The following is a 27,690-nucleotide window of genomic DNA, read 5'->3' as shown; positions in this document are numbered from 1 at the left end:
CAAAAGAAGCACTCCATTTAAGAAAATCATGGACACCACACAAAGGAAATGAAAAAACCATGTGCCACCAAGATATGTTCCGATAAAATATTAGAAAATCCTTTAACGTCTTTTTAAAACTATTGAACTTTAGGCATAAATCAGATATTGTGACATATTTGTAATATTTTTTCTTGATTTCATGTTGTAGGCTAAGTTACCGAAATCCTGCTGCTTAGGGAAAAAATATCAATCAGTCATAGAGACACTCCTAGCAGAGGAAAAAATGTCATCATGGATATGGGATTCGGGGGATTGTTGCAGCTGGGTTGTAAAGAGTTGCGTTATGAGCTAATAACGTGGATAATAGCCAATTACGATATTGGCTACCACCGCTTATGTATGCATACAAATGTTGTTGTCCTAGTGACTCCCCAATATGTTAGAGAGGTGCTAGGCATCCCGAACAATGGCATGGACATTCTCATTTACAATAGGCGCAACACACCCAACCGCACATACGACATTCAAATATTAGAAGATAATATGCGTAATCTACTAGTTGGCGAAGAATTAAGAAGTCCTTCCTCATTTTTTCCTGTGCCACTATCCTTGCCCCCAACTCAAAACAAAAAGGTATGCATGACTTGTGGGACACAATTTGGGACAGTGATGTGGGTGTCCGCAAAAATTGGGCTAAGTTTGTTCTACAATATGTAGAGGATGGAATAAGGGACTATCGTAATAGTCACCTGACATATATTAGAGATTGTGTGTTGTTTCTTCAGGTATTGTGTTATCACCATCTACACATTAATGTGATAAGCATCTTTCATATTAATTTGTTATGTTGTTGATCTTCAAATAGCTTCTCTAACTCACTTATATTTTCTTCCCACTACACAGTTTTTCTATATGACCAAGTTCTACATGACGTATGTTCAAGTTGAAGTGCGAACTTCACTATGTGCTTCATGGATAGATGACCAAATCAAGCGGCGTTTAGCAGCCGAAATTCAAACTTATGGCAAGTATGGTCATGTCCAGGTATGGTCAAGCTACTCCATAAATGTAGATTGGTTTTATCATTATTTTATGTTTCAAACGTAATCATCAATGTTTGTTTGATGTATGAGCAGGTTATACAAGGAAAAGAACCAGTTGTACGTAATAATGCACCTCCATACGAGGCCACAAGCTCACATTCCGATGACCCCACCAAGGTACACCATGGCAACACGACTTTATAAATTCACAAACAAACTAGAGCACCATGATTATTATAGTTGACCTTGCTAATTGATACTCCATGTGCCTATCACTAGACCATTGAAGCACGGGTGATTCGAAAATCAGAACAACTTCTAAGCCTCGCTTCATTTTTGGCACAAGACATTGCCACACTACGTTCAAGGTTCAGTGGAGGATAAAGTGGTTGTGCAGTTCCCCCACCAGATGCAACAATAAATGTGGAAAGAAACAAAGAGGAGACAAACAACGACGTGCATCCTTGTAGTGATCAAGTTTTGGGAAAAGGAATCGGTGCAGCAAGAACACATTCTGCGCAGCTAAGGGGCACCACTACAATAGTATATGATGGTCCATTTATTGGCCCACAGTCATGTCCACCTTCCAAAAAGGGTGTTGAATTTGATTCACCTAAAGGAGTAAAAATTGGTGTTCAAGAAGGCAGTGGCAGCAACCCAGTTATACTTACCTCTAGGCGGAGATATAAACATACAGTGAAAAGGCTTGTCAAGCTTGTAACCATTTGCAAATTCTCCTTCGTCTCTCAATGTCTTAGACTATTTCTTAAAATCAACCATCAAGAAAGGTTGGTTGCTGATTATGCATTGATGGAAGACGATGAGTCGAGCTACTTCACATGAGTTCACCATATATTGTTAATGCGAACATTATTTTTGCAGCTTTCGGCTATTGACTTAACACATTTTTTACATTGCAGTGAGATATTGTTATATCCATGGAGCATACATCACATGGGATGAGCTTTCTTCACACAATGGAGGTCGTTGGGTTAACAGTGTGGTATGTGTTAAATGTTTCGACTTGGTCCATGGTGGTTAAATAAGAATCACATTATTCTATTTTTTTCTAATTAACATGTGCACATATTCAGATTATAGGAGTGGTGTGCCGCATGTTGAATGTAGAATAAGCAATACCACCACGAGCACACAACTTTGACCCATCATTCTCGATGAGGCCTTAATCAGAATTCTTTAATGTGTTTCTCTATTATTTTTAATTGGAGACTATGTGTTGAGCCGTAAAAACAAATGGACAGGTGGTGATGGGCAGCTTTACTAACAAGGCAAAAAACACATGAAATAAGAGACTGGTGTTGAATGTTTCTTGATGCTGAAAATATGGGACATGATTTCTCAACTTGTGAGCTGGTATAAAAAAACTTGTTACAATGGAATTAGAGGCAATTATCTTTTTCATTTATTTAAAATATGATTTTGCCCTACTGACTTATTAATGGAAATGTCCTCAATCCTCATGCAGCTTTTTGTTCTAGTATGTGACAACAACCCTTGGCACGTCCACGTGATCAATATTCCAACAACGAGAGTCGAAATATTATATTCGTTGCCTTTACGAAGGGGTAACGAGATAAGTGTCGTATCAAGAAGAGGTGATTGATAAAGCATTTCATGCTCAGGGAATGCACAGGCAATTGGAAGTCTCAAAATTTATGCATGTGCAATCCCAGATTGTGTAGCAACTAAATGGGTAGATTACTTTCATCGTTATAATTTTGCGTATCATGAACTATGTGGTAGTGATGTATTTGTATTTTCTCTTTGATGTATGCATATGATTGGTGTAATGCAATTGGTGGTATAGATATGATTGTGGGATGTTCGCAATCAAATACATGCAATATTGGAACGGGGCTGCACTAGCACATTCAATCGCAGAGGTAAGCATAACCAATACATTATTGTTTGGTTTTGTCGAAGTTATTCCAAACCAACCTATGATTTTGGTGTGTGTTGTACAAGACAAGATGCATCTATATAGATTGAGACTAGTCGTGAACTTGCTTACCAATGTGGCTAACAATGCTAGAGAAAAGGTCATGAAGGCATGTCCAATGTGACGTATGAGGGTTGTGCCACTTTTGTTGGTTGCAATTTATAATAAACTAAAGGTTGCCTATAAAAGACAATGTCAAAGAGAATGGAAAGACAACGTGTTTGTATATAATCATGGTTTGTTTTATTTGTTTATATTAGTGTCTGCCACAGTGCACCAATTTATGCTAATGCAATTATGCACGTTGGGACAACAGTGGATACATTTGTTAGGGAGAATTTGGTGGGATTTGTTGAACTTCTAACCCTCCCTTTGTCTTTTATTCCATGATGCTCCATTAACTTTATTGTTCATGCTTATTGTATTCTATTTTACAGGAATGGCTAAGTAGAGCCACAAATTCGATTATGTTCAGTGCAACAGTAGGGCTAGGTATGATTCATAAAGACCACCTGCAATAGGGAAGGTCACTGACACTATAAGAAATAGGATTTTTGGTAACCGTCACCAAATCTTATATATCTGTAAGGGTCTCCAACAGGCCGGGCCGGGACGGCCAGCCCGGAGAAGTAAGGCCCATGGCCCAGCCCGGGGCGGGCCACTGAGCCCGTTGACTGGTCAACGGGTCGGGCCCTTGGTAAATCTAAGGCCCGTGGCCCAACTTGTGGGCCCTCAAGTTGGGCGGGCCTTGGCTAGGCGGGTTGGACGGGCTTTGGGTAAAAATTAAAATACTTTTGAGTTTTGAAGGGAAGGGGATTTGAATCCCTTCCCTTATGGATCCATAAGCATTCAAGGAGAGTTAGGCACCAACTGAGCTGACCCTCTTTTGTGTAACTATTTTGCATTAGTTATATATTTATTAGAAATGTTGTATGATTTTTGAAAAAAAATAAAAGTGAGTTGGTTGTTCAACGGTCACATGACCATTGAACATGCCACTCATAATTCATAAATATCAAATATATGACCGTTGAACGGTCTTGACATTTAAAAAAATAAAATTAAATCCTAATATTTAAATCCCTATAAATATTAAATACCCTCAATTTTTTTCTATTCTCTCAACTCTTAAGCTCTCTCCCATTCCACAATATTTCTAATTATTGCATTTTGTCTCAAATTATTCAATATTATTGATGGTGAAAAACAAGCATTGGTGGTTCAAAAAGTTCAAATTTGAAGGAATTTCTGCTTTGGTTCTCCAATTTAGTAACATACTTCACTTTTTCTTTTATTTGTTACATTTTAATTTTACATTTATTATTTTTAGCATAATATTTTATCAATAATTATAATTATGGCAAGTGGTTCTTGTTTTTCATCTAATGCATGTGATAGCAAAAAATTTACTTCAAATATATGGAATTTTTTTGATAGAATAGAAATAAATTTAGAAAATAATAAAAAAGAAATAAAAGCAAAATGTAAAATTTGTAACAAACTTCTTAGTGGTGGCTTAAATGCAGGTACAAGTCATTTAAAAAGGCATCATGAAAATTGTAAAACTAAAAATAATGTAGATATTAAAAATTATATGCAATTAGGTAAAGATGAAAGTGGAAATTTAAAAACATTTTCTTATGATGAATCTTATTGTCGTGAAGAAATGATTGGTTATATAATAAGAGCAGAACAACCTTTCAATTTCATGGAAACTCATGATTATACGAGAACAATGCAACGAGTTGTTAATCCTCAGTTTCAAGGTTGCTCTAGAAATACAGTTAAAAGAATTCTTATAAAAAATTTTGAAACACAAAAAGAAAATTAAAATTTTTTTTTTGCAAATTTTGAAGGAAAAATTTGTTTAACATCTGATATTTGGACATCTTTAACTCACAGTGGTTTTTTATGTATAATTGCTCATTATATTGATAATGAATGGAAATTAAATAAAAGAATTATTTCATTTAAAATAATAAATGCTCCACATAATGGTAAAAATATAGCATCTTTAATAAATGATGAAATTATAAATTTTGGCATTCGTGATAAAATATTTATAATAACATTAGATAATGCTTCTAATAATGATGCAGTAGTATCTAGATTAAAACAATATTGGCAAATAAAAGAAGATCAATGTAAAATATTTCATGTGCGTTGTTGTGCACATATTTTAAATTTAATTGTAAAAGATGGATTAAAACATGTTGATGATACATTATAAAAAATTAGAGGCATTGCTGCGGGTCTTAATAGTTCTCAAGCAAAACATGAATTATTGTTGTTGCAAAATGTTAAATATGAAAAAAAGAAATATAAATTTGGATATGCCTACTAGATGGAATTCCACTTATAAACTTTTACAAACTATTATAAAATATAGAAAAGTAGTAGAACTATATGAAATACAATTAATTAGCAATGATTCTGAAGCAGATATTGATGTATTAAATGATTATGATTGACATATTGCAGATCTTTTAAGAGATCTTTTTGAAGTATTTGATACTTCAACAAAAAAATTTTTGTGGTGTATATTATCCATCTTCAAACCGAGTTGTCATGCAAATAACTAATATTTTTATTGTACTTCAAAAATATTTAAATTTGGATATATTTAATGATGCAATATTTGCAATGATAGAAAAATTTAGAAAATATTGGGGAGAAATACCTTTAATTTTTCATCTTGGTTTAATTGTGGATCCTAGATTGAAATTTGAAGCTTTGGATGAATGGTTAACAATTATTTATTTTAATGACCAAATAAAAATTGAAGAAATTAAAAATGAAGTAAATTCCTTATTATATAATTTATATAACTATTATAAAGAAAAATATGGTGATGATATTAGTTCTATTAAATTACCACCTACATCTACAAGCTCTTCATCTTTTTATAAAGGAGCTCTAGAAATGTTAAAAAGTTGAAAGAAGGCAACAAATAGTTCTCCAAACAACACAACTGATTTAGATAGATATCTTAATATTGATTTAATTTTATTTGAAGATGATGAAGATTTTGATATTTTAATATGGTGGAAATCACAACAACACAAATATCATGTGCTTTCTATCATTGCTCGTGATGTACTAACAGTTCCTGTGAGTACAGTTGCATCAGAAGCTGCTTTTAGTGCAGGTGGAAGAGTAGTTAGTGATAAACGATGCAGCTTAGCGCCGGATTCTATTGAAGCAAATATATGTGTGAAAGACTGGGCAATAGTAGATAAAAGGATATTTGATTCTATTCAAGAAGAAAATATGCTTGTCGATATGGAAAAACTAAAATCATCAAGATCTTCATGGATTTGCGATAGTTCGCCATCACTGTCAAGAGATAATGATTAAAATATTTTACTAAATGTATGTCATATTTTTATTTTTATTTTTGTGGTTGAAAAGTACAAATGATTGACAAATAAGTAGGTGTCAACCTAGTTGGGATGTATTTATTTTGTAGTGATGTAAACTTTTCCCACATTTTCAAATGTAATGTATACATTCAATGAATAAAATAGTTAGTAATGAATATTTTTATTAATGTAGCCTTTTCTATTTCTTGAATATATTTTTTTTATATATATATTTTTTTTAAGTGGCGGGCCTACGGGCGGGCCAGCCCGCCGGGCCGGGCCGGGCCATGGGCCGCGGGCTTTTTGGAGACCTTTATATATCCGTGACCAAAACCTATTGTCACGGTCTTATGAAACCGTGACTGAGCTTCACAGTACGAGGTGTAGCTAAAAGTATTGGTCACGGTTTTCTAAGTGATCGCGACCATATGATTTCCTTTTTTGTGACGGTCAGACAAAAGCTGTGAACAAAAGTTAAGAATACTTTGCTATTTATTAAGTTGATTTAGTCACGGTCAATGCCTTAATTGTGACTAAATGTAATGTTATGGTCACAATCAAATGCCCTAACCGTGACTAAATGTAATCTTATGGTCACGGTCAATTCCCTAACCGTGATTAAATATAATCTTATGGTCACGGTCAATGCCTTAACCGTGACTAAATGTAATCTTATGGTCATGGTCAAATGCCCTAACCGTGACTAAATGTAATCTTATGGTCACGGTCAATGCCTTAACCGTGACTAAATGTAATCTTATGGTCACGGTCAATGCCTTAACCGTGACTAAATGTAATCTTATGGTCACGGTCAATGCCCTAACCGTGACTAAATATAGGTATATGGTCACGACAATTAAGTGACTGTGACTAATTATTAGGCCTATTATCACACAATGTACACTTATGGTCACGACTATTAATGACCGTGACTGAAATTAATCAATGGATGGTCGTCCTATCCCCAAATTTTGGTGACGGTTCATTATTGATCGTGACTAAAATTTGTTATATTTGGAAATTGATTTTTTATAAATTCAAATTTCCTAAACCTGTTATAAACCCAAACAAACCCATTTTAAACCTGTATATGCAATTAAGCAATTAAAACAATTTCAATATATTACAATCAATTATCCCAAGCTAGTTAAAAACTTATATATCAATACAAGTCATTAAATAAAAAAAACATAACATAACAAAAAAAAAAAAAAAAAAACCAAACAAACAAATAATAAAAAGATTCAAATTTAGTTTCACATTCTAACATAATATAACAAATCAACCAACCAAACATCACATAATAGTCATCGAAAGCAAAAAAAGTTAGGAGAATCTATCATATAAATAAGTAGCATAATCTTCAAAAAAAGTTAAGAGAATCTATCCTATAAAGATGTAGTAAAATCTTCAAATTTCTACTGCTTTTGCTGAAATTGTTTCATCATTTGCATCATCTGTTCTTGAATTTGTGCTTGCATTTGTGTTTGCATTTTTCTTTGCATTTCCATCATTTTTTCTTCAAACTCTTCTTTCACTTCTTCCCGTGTCTTCCTTTGAACTTCTATCAACCTCTCTTCAAATGTTTCTTTCACATGTGAGAGTTCCTTTTTCACATTTGAGAGTTCTTCAGTTGCAGTTGTAAACTTTTGTTCTGCAACTATTAGCATCTCTTGGGCGTTTTCAATTTGGGTTGAAAGAATAACTCATGATCGCCTTCTACTAGTAGAACCAAAGATTGAGGTAGGAGTAGGACCAAATCCATACCCTCGAACACGACCATGCCTCTCTGGACCCATGACTTGAGTATATATCTCATCTACATATGTAAATGCTACAGATGTAGATGCTCCAGATGATGCGGAAGTAGAAGAAGATGTCCCCTCAGGTTGGGATAGTAATTGCTGAAATTGATCCTGGAATTATAAAAAAAAAAATTAAAAAAATTGTTAGACTTTTAAAATAATTTAGTATGTGGCTATGATTGAAATACAAGTATATAAATTTATTTACTTCATTACCATAATCTCCTTAGAATGATCATCAACAGGCGTCCCATCTTTTCTTATGTGTGTCAGGGCAAACATCTCAATTCTATTGGGCTCACTTTGATTCTCCTTCTTTTGTGCCTATTCTTACAAGTAAAAAAATTGAGTTATTTATGATGAATTATTTATGTACAAACAAATCACATTAATAATAAATTTTCAACCTGTTCATATCGAATTTGAGCATAACTTTTTGATCTCGATGTATGCTTTATCACTTGTTTTGCCTTATTTGCCTTGTTTTTGTCTGAGATATCCTACATCAATTAAAAAATAGCAAGTCACCTATATAGATAATAGAATTATAATAAAAGTTATATACATGAAGTATTAGGTTAGATATAACTAATAAATATCATTTTATGTGAATATGAGTATCATAAGATACATTATCAAGAAAAGATCATTATCTTTACCTTAGCCTCCAGTGTACCCCAAAAGTGGATGAGCCACCTCCAATCATCATCTAATAAGTGTGGAGGTCGATGGCACAATCTCTCCTCATCTGTATTATAAGGGTTATAATACTTGGCCTTCATTTTACTTCTATAGCTTCTAAACAAATTTCCACAACATTGAAGAATGTAGCTCTTACATGTTTCTTCTAGTTCATATTTTTCCTGTATTGCATTAAAATGTCATGTATAAATAAGAGGTATCATTTTTAAACAATAACATTACAATTTAGATTGAACAGTAACTAGCATATACCAATACTAAGGCCCAAATCTTTTCCTTCACATCTTCACTAACATGATTCCAATCTTGAACTTGGATGGGTACATTGTGTTGAGATCGCACCAATGTTCCCATATAGCTTGACAATCTTTCCCATTTTCCATCATAAACAACTTGCCCTCTGGTATTGAATCGTGTAGTTTTTTTTTTCCCCAGGTTTCATACTAAGTAAATCTAAGTTACGCGTTAGGCCACGTGCCCTCTTTTTGCTAGAGGATGAACCTATTAAGAGTAATAATGAAATTAAAAGAAAGATAATTTACTTATCTTATATAAAATTAAACATTAAAAACCTATCATTCAAGAAATTAAACACATGTAAATTTATTATATGTAAAGTTAAAGTAAATTTATTATATGTAAAGTTAAATATAATCTTCTTAATCATACCAACAACAGAAGGATTTGAAGAATCAGAAGGATTAGAACTACTAGGAGTAGTAGTTGCAGCAGGTTGTATGTTTGAGAGTTGTTGTAGATTGTCCAACTCATCTTCTAGAGACACTATTTGTACTCTTCCTCTTCGATGTGACATTTCCTACATGATAAAGTAAATTAGAAAAAGTAATACAAAATAAGTTACATAAATAATATGAAATAAATTACAATTTGTATATCTGGTAAGTATATATTTATGTACTTACCAATATTATTAGCTACACATCATCTATATCATCATCATGAATAAATTCATTATCTCTTTCAACAATGTTTTCTTGTCGTGATAGTAGAACATCCGTTTGGATAGTTTCTCCTGCAATATCATTTCTATCCCAATTGATTAAATCATTCTCGACCAACTCATGCACATCACGTTGACTATGAAGTGTTATAAGTTGTTGATATGGCTCTGGATCATTAGTAGATATTTTCTGATTCATATCATAAATCCCTCGAGTTTGTATCTCTACAATGGTGTGCCAATTTTTCTCATTTGAATTTTGAACATAAAAGACTTGTTTTGCTTGAGATGCAAACACAAATAGTTCATTTGTGCATATGGTACGTTCAAAATTCAAACATGTGAACCCATATTCATCCTTTTTTATTCCCCTTCCACTATTGATTACATCCCACCAGTCACACTTGAATAAAATAACTCTATTCCCACCAAAGTAATGTAACTCAATTACATCAGTTAGCATACCATAGTAAGAAACATGACCAAGAATTGGGTTCTTATCTCTTGTGCTTGCAAAGCTTAATACCTCTGCGGTCACAACAACTCCACTATTTTGAGTTTTTTTTTTTCCTTTTTCTCGCTCTCTTATGTGAAATCTGAACCCATTAATGATGTATCCTTTATAACGTGTAACTAATGTACTTGGTCCACGAGACAATGATAGTATGTGTTAAGAAATTGGACCTTCATGTCGCATTTGTATAATATATAGATTCAAATATAAGATGTTAATACATACATGTGTATTAGATAATAGAACAATTTATATGGTGAATGAACTTACACGTTCTTCAAACCAACTAATGAATTCTCTTGTGTGAATCAAATCTACATCTTGTGTGTGAATACGAGGCTTAACCCTTATAGATTGCTTATGCTCTCTAATAAAAAAGAAAAAATTAATTATAATGCTCACAAAGACCAAAATTAGATTTTTGTATGAGAAGTAGTATAAAGTTTTATTCAAATAAGTGTCTTACTCAATAAATGACGTCACTTCCTCACAATTAGTCAACACATATAAATGTGCTAAGAACACGAGATGTTGACTTTCCTATTGTACGTCCCATGCATTTGAAAATGGTTAACCCTCCACTATTTGTTATGTTATTTTCAATGACATAATTTCTTTTCACGGTCATGCTTCATTTCAACATCATGCAAATATCTTGAACAAAAGGTTGTACATTCTTTTTCTATGTACCCCTCTGCAATAAAACTTTATGGACGACTCTTATTACGAACATAAGACTTTAATGTACGCAAATACCTATCATTTCACAACATGATAGATTTGTTTCATGAACTATACGAAACCTAATATACATAAGATTAATTGAATGAGAACATACCGCTCGATATGATACATCCATCGATATTGCACTGGTCCAATGACCTTTGCCTCACTTGCAAGATGAATAGGTAAATGCACCATAACATCAAAGAATGATGGAGGAAATATTCTTTCTAATTTGCGAAGTGTAACTATTATGTCATTCTCAAGGTGCTCTAATTGATCAATCTTTAACACTTTAGAACACAACTGTTTGAAGAAACTACATAGTTCAACTATAACAACACAAACATCCTTATGTAGAACTCCTCGAATTGCAAGTGGAAGGAGTTGTTGCATGAGAACATGACAATCATGAGACTTCAACCCAAATATCTTTCTTTCATTCACTTGTACACACCGAGAGATGTTAGAAGCATAACCATCTGGAACCTTTACTTCTTTCAAAATTTTATAGAATTCCTTTTTTTCATTTGAAGTTAGTGAATAGCATGCAACAGGCAATATAACCCTATTCCTTCTTTGTATGGGGTGAAGTTGATCTCTGATACCCATAGCTTGCAAGTCAAGACGACTATTGAAGTTATCCTTCGATTTACCATTGATACTCAACAAGGTGCCAACTATACTATCACATATATTCTTTTCAATATGCATTACATTCAAATTGTGACGCAAAATGAGGGTTTTCCAATATGGCAATTGGAAAAAAATGTTTTTTTTTTCCAAGTGTGCTCAAGTTCAACATGTTCTCTTTTTATTTTTGCTGACATCTTATTTTTTTTATGTCTTCCCTAAAGTAATATGTTTCATTCCATCTAATTCATGCAAAACATCTTCCCCAGACAATTGTTTAGGTACTGCTCTATGCTCTTCATTTCCATCAAAGGACTTTTTATCACGTCGAAATCTATGATCAATTGGCAAAAATCAACGATGACCCATGTAACACCATTTCCGTCCATTTTGTAATCGAAATGAAGAACAATCCTTATTACAAATAGGACAAACAAATTTCCCTTTAGTACTCCAACTTGAAAGATTTGCATATGTGGGAAAATCATTGGTGGTCCATAATATAGCTGCACACATACAAAAATTTTGTTTTGTTGAAGCATCATATGTTTCAACTCCAACGTCCCATAAGTCATTCAACTCATCTATCAATGGTTGTAAGTATATGTCAATGTCATTCCCAGGTGTAGTTGGACTAGGAATAAGTAGTGACAACATGAAGAGTGTCTGTTTCATACACATCCAAGGTGGTAAGTTATATGGAATAAGAACTACAGGCCACATGCTATATGAAATTGACATATTCCCAAAAGGATTGAACCCATCACTTGCTAAACCGAGCTTAACATTTCGAGGTTCTAGTGCAAATGAAGGGTGTACGATATCAAAGTTTTTCTAAGCCAAAGAGTCCACTGGATGCCTCATCATCTCACGTTCCATGCGACCATCAATATGCCATTTCATGTGAGAAGGTGTCTTAGATGACATATACAACCTTTGAAGCCTTGGTTTTAAGGGAAAATAACGCAAGACCTTAGCAGGAATTTTCTTTTTCTTTACTGAATTAGTGAACTCATCTGTAGAATGATCATCACTTGATTCCCATCTAGAGACATCACAAACAACACACTCATTTACATTTGCATGCTCTTTTGAATACAACATGCAATTTGAGGGGCATGCATCAATCTTGATATAATGAAGGCCAAGGTCATGAAGTATTTTTTTTGCTTCATAATAGTTGCTTGGCAATGTCTCACCCTCAGGAAATGCCTCCTTCAACAATTCAAGCAACATTGTAAAGGACTTACTGCTCCATCCATTAAGACACTTCATATGAAATAATCTTATGATAAAAGACAACTTTGTGAATTTTTTACACCCTGGATATAGTTTCTACTCTACTTCTCTTAACAAATTATAAAATTTGTTTGCATCCTCATTTGGTTTTTCAAACTCCTCATGCACATGTGGACTTCTTTCAGATTCCTCATTTGGTATTGGCATTCTAAATGCATCATTTAACATTTCTTGCATCTCATCATGCATAATAGACTCATTAGTGCTAGTATTTGTAGGTTTGCAAAACCCATATTCCCCATGCATCAACCATTGCACATAATTTCTAGCTATCCCATTGTCCAACAAATGTTCATACATGATTTCTCGCTTCTGCATATGACAATTATTGCAACGAATGCAAGGACATGGGAGCATTTCTTTTCCAGGTGCATTGCTAAAGGCAAAGTCTAAGAACTCCAAAACTCCTTTATGATATTCACTACTTACTCTTGACTTCTGCATCCAACTCTTATCTATTGGCATTTTTCTCGTACTTCCGGAAATTAAACCCTTCAATCACATAACAATGAATCTTCATATCAACTTATAATGAATGTGATATGTTTTTTATCATCTCAAATTCCTATATTTGGTAGTGGTTCCTATCCCATTTAGAAATACATAATCCCTATGAATCAATCACTAACATGCTTAGTTTCATTTTGATAAAATTTCGACAGCATTTCCTCATAGTTCTCCAAGTACATGAATTGGCTAAGGTATAAACAAACCTTCTCCAAATATGCACCCAGAGAACAAGGGGAATCACTGTCAAAACTTATCAATATGCTAAAGCATAGGTGTTTGATTTCATAGATATTATGTATTTCCAAACGGACAATTCAAGCATCATTTGCAGACAATTCTACCAATCATATACAAAACATATAGGTTGAAAACTTGAATATGACCACAATAAATAATCATATCCACAATTCTACAACTTATATGTCTTTAATATATGATAAAAGAGACATTTGTCAAGCAAGGATACTTGAACGGGAATTCTAGGGTTTTCTAAAATGAAAATGAGTAAATGATAAAATTAATGACAAATAATATTAGAAAAGAAATAGATAAAAACACACAATGAGACTAACACATTCGATAATTTATAGAAATGAATTACTAATATTTCTATTGCATAAAATCAACGAGGTTAGTTCACAGATAACAATAATAAAATATAAAATCATAGATAAGGCCTCACAATAGATGCAACATATGCATATCTTAGATCATGAAGTAACGAAAGGGTAAGGTATGAATAAGATGAAACAAAATACAATAAACATGCTTAAAAATTCATAAGTGGCTAACAAGTATGCAGTATAAAAAATTAGTCTAAATAAAATACCAAACAAGAAATTATAATCCTAAGTGTGAACAAAATTAAAATTTGTAACTAAAAATCCTAACCTTTATTACACCCCGAGTAATGTTAGGAATCAAGATTATATTTTGGTATTATTCTCTTTTATTTTTTTCAATAATTTTGATTTAAAATCGAATTGTAAAAAGTGTACAAAGTTATAAATATTTTCAAATTTTCAATATGCACAAACTTGTAAGTATTTGGAAATTTCATAATTTTCTAATTTGGGTACAAAACAAAAATTTTCTAAATATTCCTATTCTTTTTCTAGAATAGGTTTGATATTGTTTTTTTTTAATAACAATAAAAAATGGTTTTTGTTGAGAAGTTGTTTTAGAAGTAGGATATTATTTGAGAGTATATTTAATTAAAAATATAATATAAGTTTACTATCTTTAAACTTTAAAAACTAATTACTTTATTTTTAAATAAAAAAAAACACAACTTATAAATTAAATCATAAAAAGAAAGATATAAATTTGAGAATAGATTTTACTTGTATTACTTTTAAAATTTTTATTTTTTATTTTTTACTATTGACAATAATTAAAAATGTAAATATTTCACAAAAGTCAAGCATGGTTTAATTAATAGTTCTTAAATTATATTTGGGAATTCAAAGATAAAAAAAAAAAATTATTTTCTCCATCTATTTTCATGAAGGTACATACAATATAATTAATAGTTCTTAAATTATAATTTTTTATATATATATTTTCTATTTTTTTATCTACTTAAAATATCATGAATTTTAGATTATAATATATATGTAGATTTAGGGCCTATATCCAACTCAGCATTAGTGGGTGTAACGTGTAGCTCATGTGGAATGGGGGTCTGGTTGATTGCCAACTCAAACTCTATCCAAAAAAAACAATTATATATATGTATATATTAAAGGAATTTGGAATCAATGAAAATTAAATGTATTTGGTCAAAATTTTAATAAATCACGTATAGGAAGTCTTACTTTGGTATTTGAATCATTTGATCATATTCTCTCTCTCTCTCTCTCTCTCTCTCTCTCTCTCTCTCTCTCTATATATATATATATATATATATATATATATATATATATATATATTTAATAGAAATCGTTTTAGATTTCATATAAATAAATAAATACATGGGTAGAAAGTCTTACTTTGGTATACATCCAGTCATGAGGTGTACTTATATATTAATTTTATATTTAAATATTATAGAGTATAATTTTATATTTAATTAATTTTGCATTTAAATAATATATGATAAAGATATAAGTTTTATATTTAAATAATATAAGATGGTAATAAGATAAAAATGAATGTTTTTATGGTTATAGGAATAAAGAAAAATAAAATAAAAAAGATTTCAATTACTTAATCAATAGTAATCCTAATTTAATTCCAATTAATATTAATCTTATTTATATCTTTCCTTTCTTGAATATACCACAAAAAGATTTAAGTAGTAAATAAATACATGGGTAGAAAGTCTTACTTTGGGATACATCCAGTCATGAGGTGTACCTATATATTAATTTTATATTTAAATATTATAGAATATAATTTTATATTTAATTAATTTTGTATTTAAATAATATATGATAAAGATATTAGTTTTATATTTAAATAATATAAGATGGTAATGAGATAAAAATGAATGTTTTTATGGTTATAGGAATAAAGAAAAATAAAATAAAAAAGATTTCAATTACTGAATCAATAGTAATCCTAATTTAATTCCAATTAATATTAATCTTATTTATATCTTTCCTTTCTTGAATATACCATAAAAAGATTTAAGTAGTAAATAAATACATGGGTAGAAAGTCTTACTTTGGGATACATCCAGTCATGAAGTGTACCTATATATTAATTTTATATTTAAATATTATAGAATATAATTTTATATTTAATTAATTTTGTATTTAAATAATATATGATAAAGATATTAGTTTTATATTTAAATAATATAAGATGGTAATGAGATAAAAATGAATGTTTTATGGTTATAGGAATAAAGAAAAATAAAATAAAAAAGATTTCAATTACTAAATCAATAGTAATCCTAATTTAATTCCAATTAATATTAATCTTATTTATATCTTTCCTTTCTTGAATATACATAAAAAGATTTAAGTAGTAATTTGGGATAGATATTAATTTTATATTTAAGAAATATAGGATATACTGTAGAGAATAGAGATACACAAACAAATTTTATATTTAAGTAGTAATCTCCATGAGCTTTACACAAACAAAAAACTTAGATGTTTACATCATCTAGAAGCCCCACTCTGCCTCTCTCTCAACCCTCAGCCCTTAACCCTTAGGCTTAAGAAGTTGTGTGTCATGAGAAACCTAACACAAACCTTTCTTATAATTTTTGTTCATAGTCATAGCTATCAAGAATTCCAAGTTAGGAAGAAAAAAAGAATCATAAATACAGCAAAAAGAACTTCCACTACATGCGGCAGCAGGGGTACCAAATTAGGGAAATTAAGAAGTAAACCATGCCCAATCGATTGCTGGGAAATATTATTTGGATATTAGATTAGGGAAGCTATTAAGTGTGGTTTTTGTAGTGTTAAATCAGAGAGAAATTTAATTATATTATGAATTTAAAATTTAATTATTCTAAGAACAATGAATTACTCTAATAGAATTTAATGTATAAAAACATTTCAAACACTCACAACATATATCATTTTCAATTTTTCCAAAAGCACCAAAACCCTATAATAATGAAAATAAACCCAATAACAATGGAAATAAACCTAATAACAACGGAATCTCAAACCTAATCACAAACATTTCCAAAATACCAACTAACAAAACCCAAAAATAAATAAATTCCCAAAACTCACCAAAACCTAGAGAGAAATGATTTTCACGGGAGTTTCTTGGAGGTGGCTTTAGCTTTACCGACCATAGCTTCCATGGGGCTTATTCAGCATGGCTTCCATAAGCTTTTTCCGGCAATAGCTTCCTCCAAGCAATGGGGGTTGTGGGTAGGTTTTATGGGTTTTATGGCCGTGGGTTTTGGAGAGGAAGAGAAAATGGGTAGGTTAGTTGGCAGGAGAGAGAAAGAAAGGCTTTATATTCAATTAGGAAAGTGATGTGGTCGTGGGTTATACCCACATGGTTAAAAGAAAGATATTTTTCAATTAGAAAAAAATGTCTCATGTCTTTTTTTTCACTATAGAGTTTTTTTTATAAAAAATTTGATGTCTTGATTTTTTTTTTGTTTTGTCTTTTTATTTTATCCAATTTATCTCTTGGATATTTTATAATTATCACATGTGTATTTAATCACACAAAAAAGAAAAAAAATTAATTTAATTTTATTGTTATTGTTCTGTGTTCAGAACTATTAATTTTAAAAGTTTTTCAAGTTTTAAAATTATCAAGTTTTTAAAATTTACAATTATTTTAAAATTTTAAATTTACAATTATTTTTAAATTTTAAAATTTAAAATTTAAAATTAATTTTGAAAGTTCAATGTTTTACTCAAATTGATATTTTAAAAATTTTATTAAGTTTTATCAAGTTGTTTAAGTTTTAAAATTATCAAGTTTAAAATTTAAAAATTTTATATAAATACAAAGAATAATTAAAAATAAAATATAACATATAAAAGTTATTTTTTAAAACATATTTAAAAACATAAAAAATATATATTAAGAATATTTTAGGTTTCTAAATCAACTTTTATTTTAAAATACATCGACAAACAAATTTTTAAAAATGTTTTAAAAAACTGTTTTTTGTATAACTGCTTATGAAAATGTCAAAATACTTCACAACTAAACCAGTTCGAGTCCCCTCAGGGCCATTGGAGGTTTACCTGATCGTTAACTTCAGGGCCTTGTGGGATTAGTCGAGGTGCGCTTAAGCTAGCCCGGACATCCACGGTTATAAAAAAAATAAATAAAATAAATAAATAAATAAAAAATACTTCACAAATAAAACTATAATTTATTGGTATTTTTGTGGGCCTTAGGTGCTAGGAAATATTACATGTGCATCCTATTCCTACTCTGTCTTCATTATTTTCAGTCACGTGTCCCTTTATATCTTATATCAATCTATTATTATTTTATCATATGGTACAATGGCATGACTAAAAGTCACAAAATATCTATTTAGTGACAGTTTCACAAAAACCTGTGACTAAAACATCTTTTCATTACACTTTTTGTCACAAATGATAAAATAACCGTGACTAAAGTTATTGGCGCCAAAATTTCCCTCCATAAATTTACAAATAGTCATGGTTTTAAATAAATCCGTGACCAAAATACCTCTTATCAATCCTTTTGGTGACAGTTGATAAAATCATTGTGACTAAACATGTTTTTTTTTTTTTCCCAAATTTGATTAACACATATAGTCACAGCCTTATCCTGGCCATGACAAAATAATATCTTTGGTCACGATATTTGTGGCCGTGACTAAAGATTCGTCATTAAAAATCTATTTTTGTGTAGTGTGGTGGCACCTTACTTACCTCAGAGTGGGGCTGGTGGTGGCAGCAATCCATAATTAAAAGGTGGAGGCCTCTATGCTATTGGTCTGATTCATGCCAACCACGGAGAGGGACTCAAGCAATTCTTTTGTGATAGCTTGCGTAGTAGCAATTTGAGGTGTTTACTTGTATAATACAGTTCTAGCCTTTTTAGAGCAATCTACAAGTCAATATTGAATCTAAATTGGTCAAATATTTTGTTTGTTCAGGTTTTATAGCATGATGCAGGCTTGGGTCTTGGTTGAGCTGCTCTTGGGACTGCTAATGAAGATATCTATGATGATATAAAAAACATGCTCTATACAAACAATGTTGTTGCTGGTAAAGTGGCTGACTTCAATATCGGTTTACTAATGGTTAGTACTACAAGTGAGAAGGCAATTGAGATGCTTGCTTAAGCACATGAGAAACATCATGGGAAGATTATTAGGTAAAATTTTATGCAGTTTGGGTGTTGTACTGGTGCTTTGCTTTATTTATTTTCTCATCTTGTTTTTATGGTTGCTTTGTGTTACAGGGGTAATGCATTGAGAATAGCCTTTACGGTGTATGGGAGACAAGAAGAAGCTGACATATTAATTGAGCAAATGACTAGGGATCAGGATCCTATACTACGTTATGGTGGTATGTATGCATTGGCCTTGGCCTACCAAGAAACAGCAAACAACAAACCCATTCACTAACTGTTGCACTTTGTTGTATCAGATGTGAGTGATGATGTCAGAAGAATTGTTGTTCTAGCAATTGGGTTTGTCCTATACTCTGAACCAGAGCAGGTTAGGGTTTAAATGTCTTCCCAAATTTTCTTTATGCTTCCTACTTTTCTCTATTGAAATTGTCATTTGGATATTCTGTCAATTTTTTCTTTGTATGATGAATTGCATGATCCCATGGTGTTGTTCAATTGTAGACTCCTCGAATTGTCTCCTTGTTATCTGAGTCCTACAACCCACATATTCGATATGGTGCTGCTATTGCAATCAAAATATCCTATGTTAATACTGTCTTGAGCGAGGTAATACCTTTGCTAGAGCCTCTGACATCAGATGGTGTTGATTTTGTTCATCAAGGTGCCCTTATTGCAATGGCTAAGGTTATGGTCAAGATCAATGCAAGTAGTGATTCCCGTGTTGGAACTTTCAAGTATTGCACCTATTTTGTTTGACATTTTATGTTCTTTTTTAGTTGTTGCTTGTTATTTTATTATTTTATGTATATTTCTTGTGATGTTCATATTAGATTCAGGTTGCAATAATATTATCTACAATTTTTTGTTTGTTTTTTAAAGAACTCCTTTTTAGCTCATTGTCACCTTCTTTTCCCTTCTTTTTATTCTCATTATTCTTAATTGCAGGCAACAATTGGAAAAAATAATTCTTGACAAGCATGAAGACGTATGAAGACACCATGAGCAAGATGGGAGCAATTTTCCGGAATCCTGGCTACTGGTGGAAGGAATGTGACCATAAGACTTTCTCATCATCACTCATACTTGATAATATAACTGTTCTTATTTTGCATTTGGTTTGTAAATTTAGGCATGCCCATTTCCAAAGCTCTCTAAAAACTATCTAGATACATCATAATTGGTGTTTTAGAGCAAGTTGTAAGAAATAGTTATAATAAGGTGCTAGCATACTCTTGGTAAAGTTTCTAGTGTGTACTAGAGATTTGAGATTGACCCCTGCTTGCATTAGGAATTTGCGGTTTGGACATGTACACAGCTCTCAATCATGGATCTTCTAACTGTCATTGAATTATTATAATTTGATCTTGTTACTACCATCTAATTATTATAATGTGATATTGTGTTTTTTCTCTTATAGGTTCATTGTAACACATAATGGATCTGATCATAATGTAGCTGGTTTGAGGTAAAAGCACTTGCACTATCTAAGAGCATCAGTCTTATCATGTCTCATTTTCATTTTAGGTTAAAGAATATGACTGCTTTAGCAATTCACTCCTTGACCTCTCAATTTGAGCTATAGTGAGGAGTAAAAGGAGAAAAATACATTTAACAATCCCACTCTCTCATCCCTCTCTCTCATGAGAGAAATGAACATGTTTGAAAACCTAATCTATTTGTGAAAGGAATGTATTTAGAGACTATGAAAAAAAAATGGAAAACATCTTTCTCTTCCTCTTATTTTTCTTCTTTCCATGAGTGTGCTAGTAATCGCATAGCAACAGTAGTTAATCTATTTTTGTCTGGCCAGGTACAAGGAGTATCAGCTTCAAGATTACAGTTCATGGTTTCTAAAATAGGTGACCGCATTTTTATCAGCATTATAGAGTATCATTATCAGATTATCAACTCTAGAGTACTCAATTTTACTCTTTAATTTCAACGGAACAATACATGTAACTGGAAACACTTGAAAAGTTGTCTCATGAAATTTGAAGACTGCAATAACCTGTCAAAAAAATATAAGGTCCACTTTTCAACTAGAAGTTGTGACCGCCCAGTTGTTTTCTTTGACTCCAATTATTGTGTATTCACTCATTCCATGCAGAATCTTAAGCAATATAAGATTGCAAAATTAACCCCCATTGAGGCTGGTTACTGTCGAGCACCATCTGAGTAGGTTCCTTTTTTTTTTTTATGGTCCATTTGCATGTGTATCTGTTACTGTGTGGGTGTATGTGTGTGTTTGTCCTATTCAAACAAAAAAATCTGATTAAGTTGGCTATCAATGAGCATTTGTATATGATATTTTTTCTGGGATGCAACATATTCTTTAGATGTGGATATCTAGATGTCAATGCTTCATACTATGACTTGAGTTTTCAACCCATCAGCTCCAACAAAGACTGAAACTCAACAAGATTTTCCTAGCAATCAGGTGCTAAAATTGTCATTCTTGCAAGTAAACGCCATCATCTTCATGTTCTCTGTTTCTGTGTTTTCCTCTTACAAAAGGATTGTCATTGTTGTTTGCTTTTCTTGTATCACATTTCTAGGGCTAGAGTTGCATAATACATGAAAACTGAATGGACAGTGGTTGCTATCTTTAATGTGATTCTCTTGGTTGTCTTGGTAAGATAACCGCTCTCATCCATATTATGACAATGAGAGAGAACTGATGAAAAACTATAAAATCCAAAGTTTCTTTTCACACTTAATTTTGGGGATTATGTCTTGTTAAGTTTTTTCATTTATTATCCTTTCTTGATTGAAAAAATGAAAAATTTATAAGAAAAGGGTATCTTATAATAGTAAAAGGGTTGAAATTTGATAAAAGTGCTTCTAGTTTTATATGATGAGTTAAACATTTACTAATATTTTGGTAGCAATCTGTCTTTTCGATATCCCTCTAATTATTTTTCACCTCACTTTTGTTTGTTATGCAATCCTAGTCAATGGTCTACTTGGTGAGATGCTATGCAAGCCAAACTGCTACAAGCAGCCGCTCTACAGCTTGAAGATTGTCAGTATATCTTTAGAAATCTTTCCTGATACATGTACAAGACCATGTTGTTAGATTGATTGTTCAATTTGTAACTGGGAATTCTTTTCATTTATCAAATGAAACAGGAAAAAAGAAAGTAGGTTTTATTGGGTCATGTGTAAATAACATTGGAAAGCCATCATGTAAAAATTTGTCCATGGACACCAGCACCCTTATTCAGTCTGAGGAAGAATGAAGAGAAGGGAAAATCCTGTGCTGAGTAGGATGGAGACTCTATGTAGGTAAATATGACATACCATCTGTTTCGACTGTATCAATGCATGCACTACATCATTCTCTTACATGGGAACTTTGGGTGTGTTCTTTTTTTTTTTTTCCTTTTCCCAGTTGGAATTGATATAATTTAATTGGTAAATAATTATATTTTATTGACTCAGCAGTGACTCAGCTCCAGAAACACGTCCTGGGGCATACGTTAAGCAAGCCGAATTGACAAACCCTATTTGTAGATCATCCTTGATCAATGGAGAGTTGTGCAGAGATCGAGAATGGGCCAGTCAGTGATGTGGAAAACACGATTTTTGTGGTGGTTGGTAAGAGGGCGGAGAAGAGCAAAATGACGCTATTTTGGGTTGTGAAGAACTTTTCAGGGAAGAGAGTATGTGTACTTCATGTTCATCAACCTGAGAAAACATACGCGTCCAGTAAGTTTGTTGTTTTTTGTTTTTTGTATTGAGAATTGATCTACTTGGTGTTAATATTTGTTGAAAATGCTACGTTTGGTTACCGGGAAACTGAACAGAATGGAGAGGAATTAGAATTTGAGGGGCTTATGGTTGCAATTGGTAAGTTTTTGAGTTGAAAATGATATTTGATCTCAGCATTCATAATTTGTCGAGACCCTGTATGCACATCGAGAAAGTGGGAGGAAAATAAATGGAACGAAAATTTTGAGAATTATGTTTTATGTTGTTTATGTTGCTATAAGGATCAAGTTAAGCAAGCAACATATGTTTGGATTCGAAAGTTTAGTTAAAGTAATCTAACTAACATTGGGAATTCCAATTATTTTCTTTTTCCTACATTTTTCTCAGAAACCAAGTAGAAAATAAAAAGATATGCCATTGAATTGATTAATTTTTATTTTAAAATTGTCTTGTATTTTGAGTATAGTCTTATTCAGTTGGTTGTTTGATTGAATTGGTGACCAATCCTTTTACCAAAATCCATTTTTTCCTTGTGGGGATGGTATGTCTCATTATTGACACCTTCGTGAATGGTTGGATTAAGTAGTATCTTCATAAGATCTTACTGTCTTGAACTCTCTATGAGATTTGATTTTAAACTATGGTTTTACCTTAATAGTTTTGACAGAGCTTCGAATCATAGACATAAATTCATTCAGTTTTCCCATTTTTATTATTTATTTGCTTTACAACTATTCTCATACAATAATGTAAACAAGGGAGGGAATGTTACGAAAATCTTAGTTGAATAAAAGGTAAAAGAATATTTATCAATATTTAATGTCACAAAGTGGAATGAATATCTTTGGGTTCAACTGTAAGGGAGTGAGTGTCTCTATACTGAACATATTCGTGTCGATATTTTAGCATATCTTCGTAATACAATTCTTTACATTATTTAGCAAAAAAAGTTGAATGACTATCGAAACTGTATATAGGGATATATCACAAATAACATCAGAAGTTTCGGGATTTGCTATTCCACTAGTTTTTTTTTTTGTTTTTTATTTTTTATTTTTTATTTTTTATGATCAAACAAGCTAATACATTAATATAATTCCAATTAATTTACTTGAGTGAGACTGGTTGTTTTGGCATGCAATACATGATAAGTTTTTGCTAAAAAATCTTTAGTTTTTGTAGATTTTATTACATAGGTCTTATTTGGTAGATTTCTTAGTACTTTTAAGATAATAACTATTATTTTTTCTTTTATTTGTAGTGAACTAAAAGGTTTGAGCTAACAAATGGAAACAATAGGCAAGCAAGGCTTCCTACGAACATGAAAGGCAAAATATGTTGAAACTTCTCAATCAATACCTTCTTATTCTTGCCCAAATGAGGGTATTATTTCTTCTCATTATTTTCCTTGTTATAGGGATTACAATTCTAATCTGTCCAAAAGAAAAACAGTGGAAAGTTCAAAATTCTAAACCATGTTTACTTCATCTTGGAGATCCTTCTAGAAGACTAATTTTCACCCAAATGATTAGATGTTGTTAAATATAATTTGACTGTGTGGCAAATTTCTACAGGTGCGGGCTTATAAACTGTGGATTGAAATGGAAAATATTGAGAAAGGGATTGTGGAAATCATTGCTCAGAAGAATATAAAATGGCTTGTTATGGGAGATGCAACAGATAAATATTATTCAAAGTATTAACCATCTATTACAAGTTCTTATTGTTGATTGCATTGATTTATTTGATATTGTTGTAGAATTACTCGAGGCTTCCACTTTAGGCATTTGGGATTAAAGTTTTGTTGAATTTTGTGGAATTTCTTGAAGTTTCTACAAGAATTATCCAATATTAGTGCACAAGTATTGTTGCTCTGTAGGAGGCCTCTTGATGTAGCCTAGTCGGTTTTAAATTGCTATGAAACTTATTGGTGTTAGAATTATATAATCTTATTGTGAACCTTTTATATCACTGCCTTCTAACTAGATAACTTCATCCTCTTAGTTATTTAATATTTTAGAAGTATGAATTCTGGAAAAGAATTTGAAGAATGGAGCCTGTAACAGCATGAATGAGAATGAAAATTCCAGCAAAAGGAAGAAAATGTTTATTTAAAGTCAAGTCGCTTGTTAGCGTGCTTTTAACTCAAGGCATCAGCTTTGGTATGTGCCTATCCAATTAATTATAATTAAGGTATTTTTTTTAGGTTGATAACATTAAAATGCCTTGATAACCTTAAAATGTGCAAATATCAAACAAGCTAAAACTTATACCAATTTAATTGAACTTGCATTTGCTTTCAGTTTCTAAATTTACTGATCCAGAATCATGAAGATTGTAGGAAAATGGTTGAGCTCAAGTCCTTCAGAGAAGAAGCCGGAGCCTGAGGCATCTTTTGAAATTTTGACCAACCTAGTGAGGGTGGTTCCTGCTCAGGAGAAGTTCATTAAATTTCTGGAAGAAAGCAGATATGTCCCAGGGGTAAAACTCAGAAAGAAAAAAAAAATTTGCATTTGTGTTGAGCTAGTACAACATGATTAGATTCTGTAACTCTTTTATATTAGTGAACTATGTTTAGTTTTTCACTTACCTTACCATCCCCTCTCCACATTTCTCAGAATCCAAATAATGCTCTGAAATCTCTCCATCATTGTAACTGTGTAAATGTGGATCTAATGGAAATTGGTCTTGTTTGTTTCAATCCAGTAGCTTGAGTTTTCTTTGGGTTTTTTATGATGGATTTGAATGATGCTTATATGATAGAGTGTGAAGCAAATAATTTTGTGTTCACAATTGGGGATAAATAGTTTTCATTGAAAACAAATCTCTATTGCCAAGTGCTTTAAAGTTTTACCTTATCCCTTAACTTTTTCAATTTGTAAAAAAAGTGTTAAAATCTTATCTGGGTTTTTTTAACATATTTCATCCAGTAATCTCTTTTTATGGAGTTTCATATTCCTTGGATGGAAACTCCCCCATAGTTCCCTTTATTCCCCATTTTTAATACCTCATCCCAAGGCAATTGGCTTCTAGATCTAAGCTAAGGGACTGAAGTTACAAGATGTGATAGATATTGTTTTCAATCCTCTCCCATGAAAACAAAAACAAAAACCAAAACCTTTTTTTTCATTTCTTTCACTTTGCTGAGAAATTACTGTTTGGGATTCTCTTGGTTGTGTGTGTCTATGTGGAGAACTAAACATTACATGGGTACCTCTCTGGAAGACAACAACTTTAGATAATCTTTTTGGTTCCCAATCACACACCACCACAAGAACAGAATCTCATATAAGAGATAATGAAATTTTAAGCAATTTTGTATTTTGGTCTGGCCAATAGGAATATCTCTGATGGTATTGATAGGGAAAAAAAATATATGCGGTTTTCAAATAGGAAGTTCAAAACAAAGCACAATGGTTATTTGAGATAGACATATATGTATAAACAGTAATCCCCAACAACATGACAAGGGACACAAAGGTTCCTTTTTGGGTTGGAACTCAACTTCTCCATGCTTATCTCTTCATCTTCTTAGGTTCTTTGTTTCTTGCTTTTTCAATCTTTCCCTCTTTCTTATTCTCTATATGCAATAAATGTCCTTTATGACTACCTTGAAGTTAATGATTCCCTACACATCGCTCTCTCTCTCTTTCCCCCTAATTGATTAAGCAGGTGTCTTTGTTGATTGCCAAAGCGATATGTAGGGAAATTATCAGGGTTGAGAGGGTTGTGCTTGTAATTTTTGTGGCAGTATGGTGAGCAAACAAATTTATTTCCCAAATGGAACAGACAAATTAAAATGAAGCCATAAAGGGTGAAACTTAGTAATCCAAGGATAGAGAGTGCAACATGTTTCCCATAATTAGCACCTACTCATCATCGTACCACCCATCATACAATTGCTATGTTATTTGGAATATGGTACGCTTAGAAACTTGAACTAAAATTGCCATGAACCATTTCTCAACTGCTCTAACTAGATTTAATGGAAATCGGGAAATTCATGGCACATCTAGCATTACATGTTAGCCTAATTTCAAATTTGGAAAATGCTAATATTTAATTTGGAAAGTGTTAAAATTTAATTTCTATAGATATAGTTGTTAGCTTTACATTTCAAATAAAATAGATTCCAAAGCTTATCATGTGTCTAAAATGTGAAATTTCTCTAATGGTATGACCTTTAATGAACAAATTGTCTTATGCTCAAAACGGTTGAGTGAGCATTTTTAGTTTAACAAAGCTAATAATAATAATCACAGAGGTCCTTGTTCACACTACGACAAATACATTACTACACATTGATATTCATAACACATTTCCAGAACCCATGTTAAGCTAGATATTACAATAAGCAAAACACATGCTACAAAGAAGCCAACAAAGAAAGTGATTAGATATGGATATGAAATAATTTGGAAGGAATGTTGATCATCAACTGGAAGTTCAATCTTTGGTTCGCCAGCTGCTGAACTTTCATCACTTCTCTTCCATCTTGGTGCATAGAACACCCAAGCTCGGACAACTTCCTCTCTAGAAGTATGTGATTTGTAAACACTCCCCTTATAAAGAAGGACATTCTTTTGACATTCAGCCCATGAATTGTACACTCCATGTCTACGACTGACAAACACTACATAGTATGTTTGATTGTTTGTCATTTGATGACATAATTGCTGTTGGTTAATTTTTGATAATAAAAAAAGTAATAAATAT

At 31.8% G+C, this 27,690-nt stretch overlaps 1 protein-coding gene and 1 pseudogene across 1 annotated transcript; one reads left to right on the top strand and one right to left on the bottom strand.

Annotated features, from left to right (window-relative positions):
* Positions 1-273: 273 nt before the first annotated feature.
* On the top strand, positions 274-20,358 carry LOC100249554 (26S proteasome non-ATPase regulatory subunit 1 homolog B-like; annotated as a pseudogene).
* On the bottom strand, positions 7,589-17,407 carry LOC104878006 (uncharacterized). The gene is made up of 7 exons (XM_010647670.3): positions 17,193-17,407; positions 9,524-9,671; positions 9,107-9,355; positions 8,812-9,015; positions 8,560-8,652; positions 8,369-8,476; positions 7,589-8,263 (listed from the first exon to the last, which is right to left on the bottom strand). Exons 3-7 carry the CDS (start codon positions 9,206-9,208, stop codon positions 8,054-8,056), a joined length of 717 nt encoding a protein of 238 aa, XP_010645972.1. The 5' UTR covers positions 9,209-9,355; positions 9,524-9,671; positions 17,193-17,407; the 3' UTR covers positions 7,589-8,053.
* Positions 20,359-27,690: the final 7,332 nt, after the last annotated feature.

This window comes from Vitis vinifera, chromosome 10, assembly GCF_030704535.1.
Source record: "Vitis vinifera cultivar Pinot Noir 40024 chromosome 10, ASM3070453v1".
Taxonomy (NCBI): Eukaryota; Viridiplantae; Streptophyta; class Magnoliopsida; order Vitales; family Vitaceae; genus Vitis; species Vitis vinifera.
The sequence above is the reverse complement of the archived record's forward strand: the minus strand, read 5'-3'. Positions and strand labels throughout refer to the sequence as shown.

Coding starts and splice junctions, on each gene's coding strand:
- LOC104878006 (XM_010647670.3), bottom strand. CDS start 9,208: ATGGGAACATTGGTGCGATCTCAACACAATGTACCCATCCAAGTTCAA. Junction 9,016..9,106: donor AGATTTGGGCCTTAGTATTG/GTATATGCTAGT, acceptor AATGCAATACAG/GAAAAATATGAACTAGAAGA. Junction 8,264..8,368: donor ATCATTCTAAGGAGATTATG/GTAATGAAGTAA, acceptor TTATAATTCCAG/GATCAATTTCAGCAATTACT.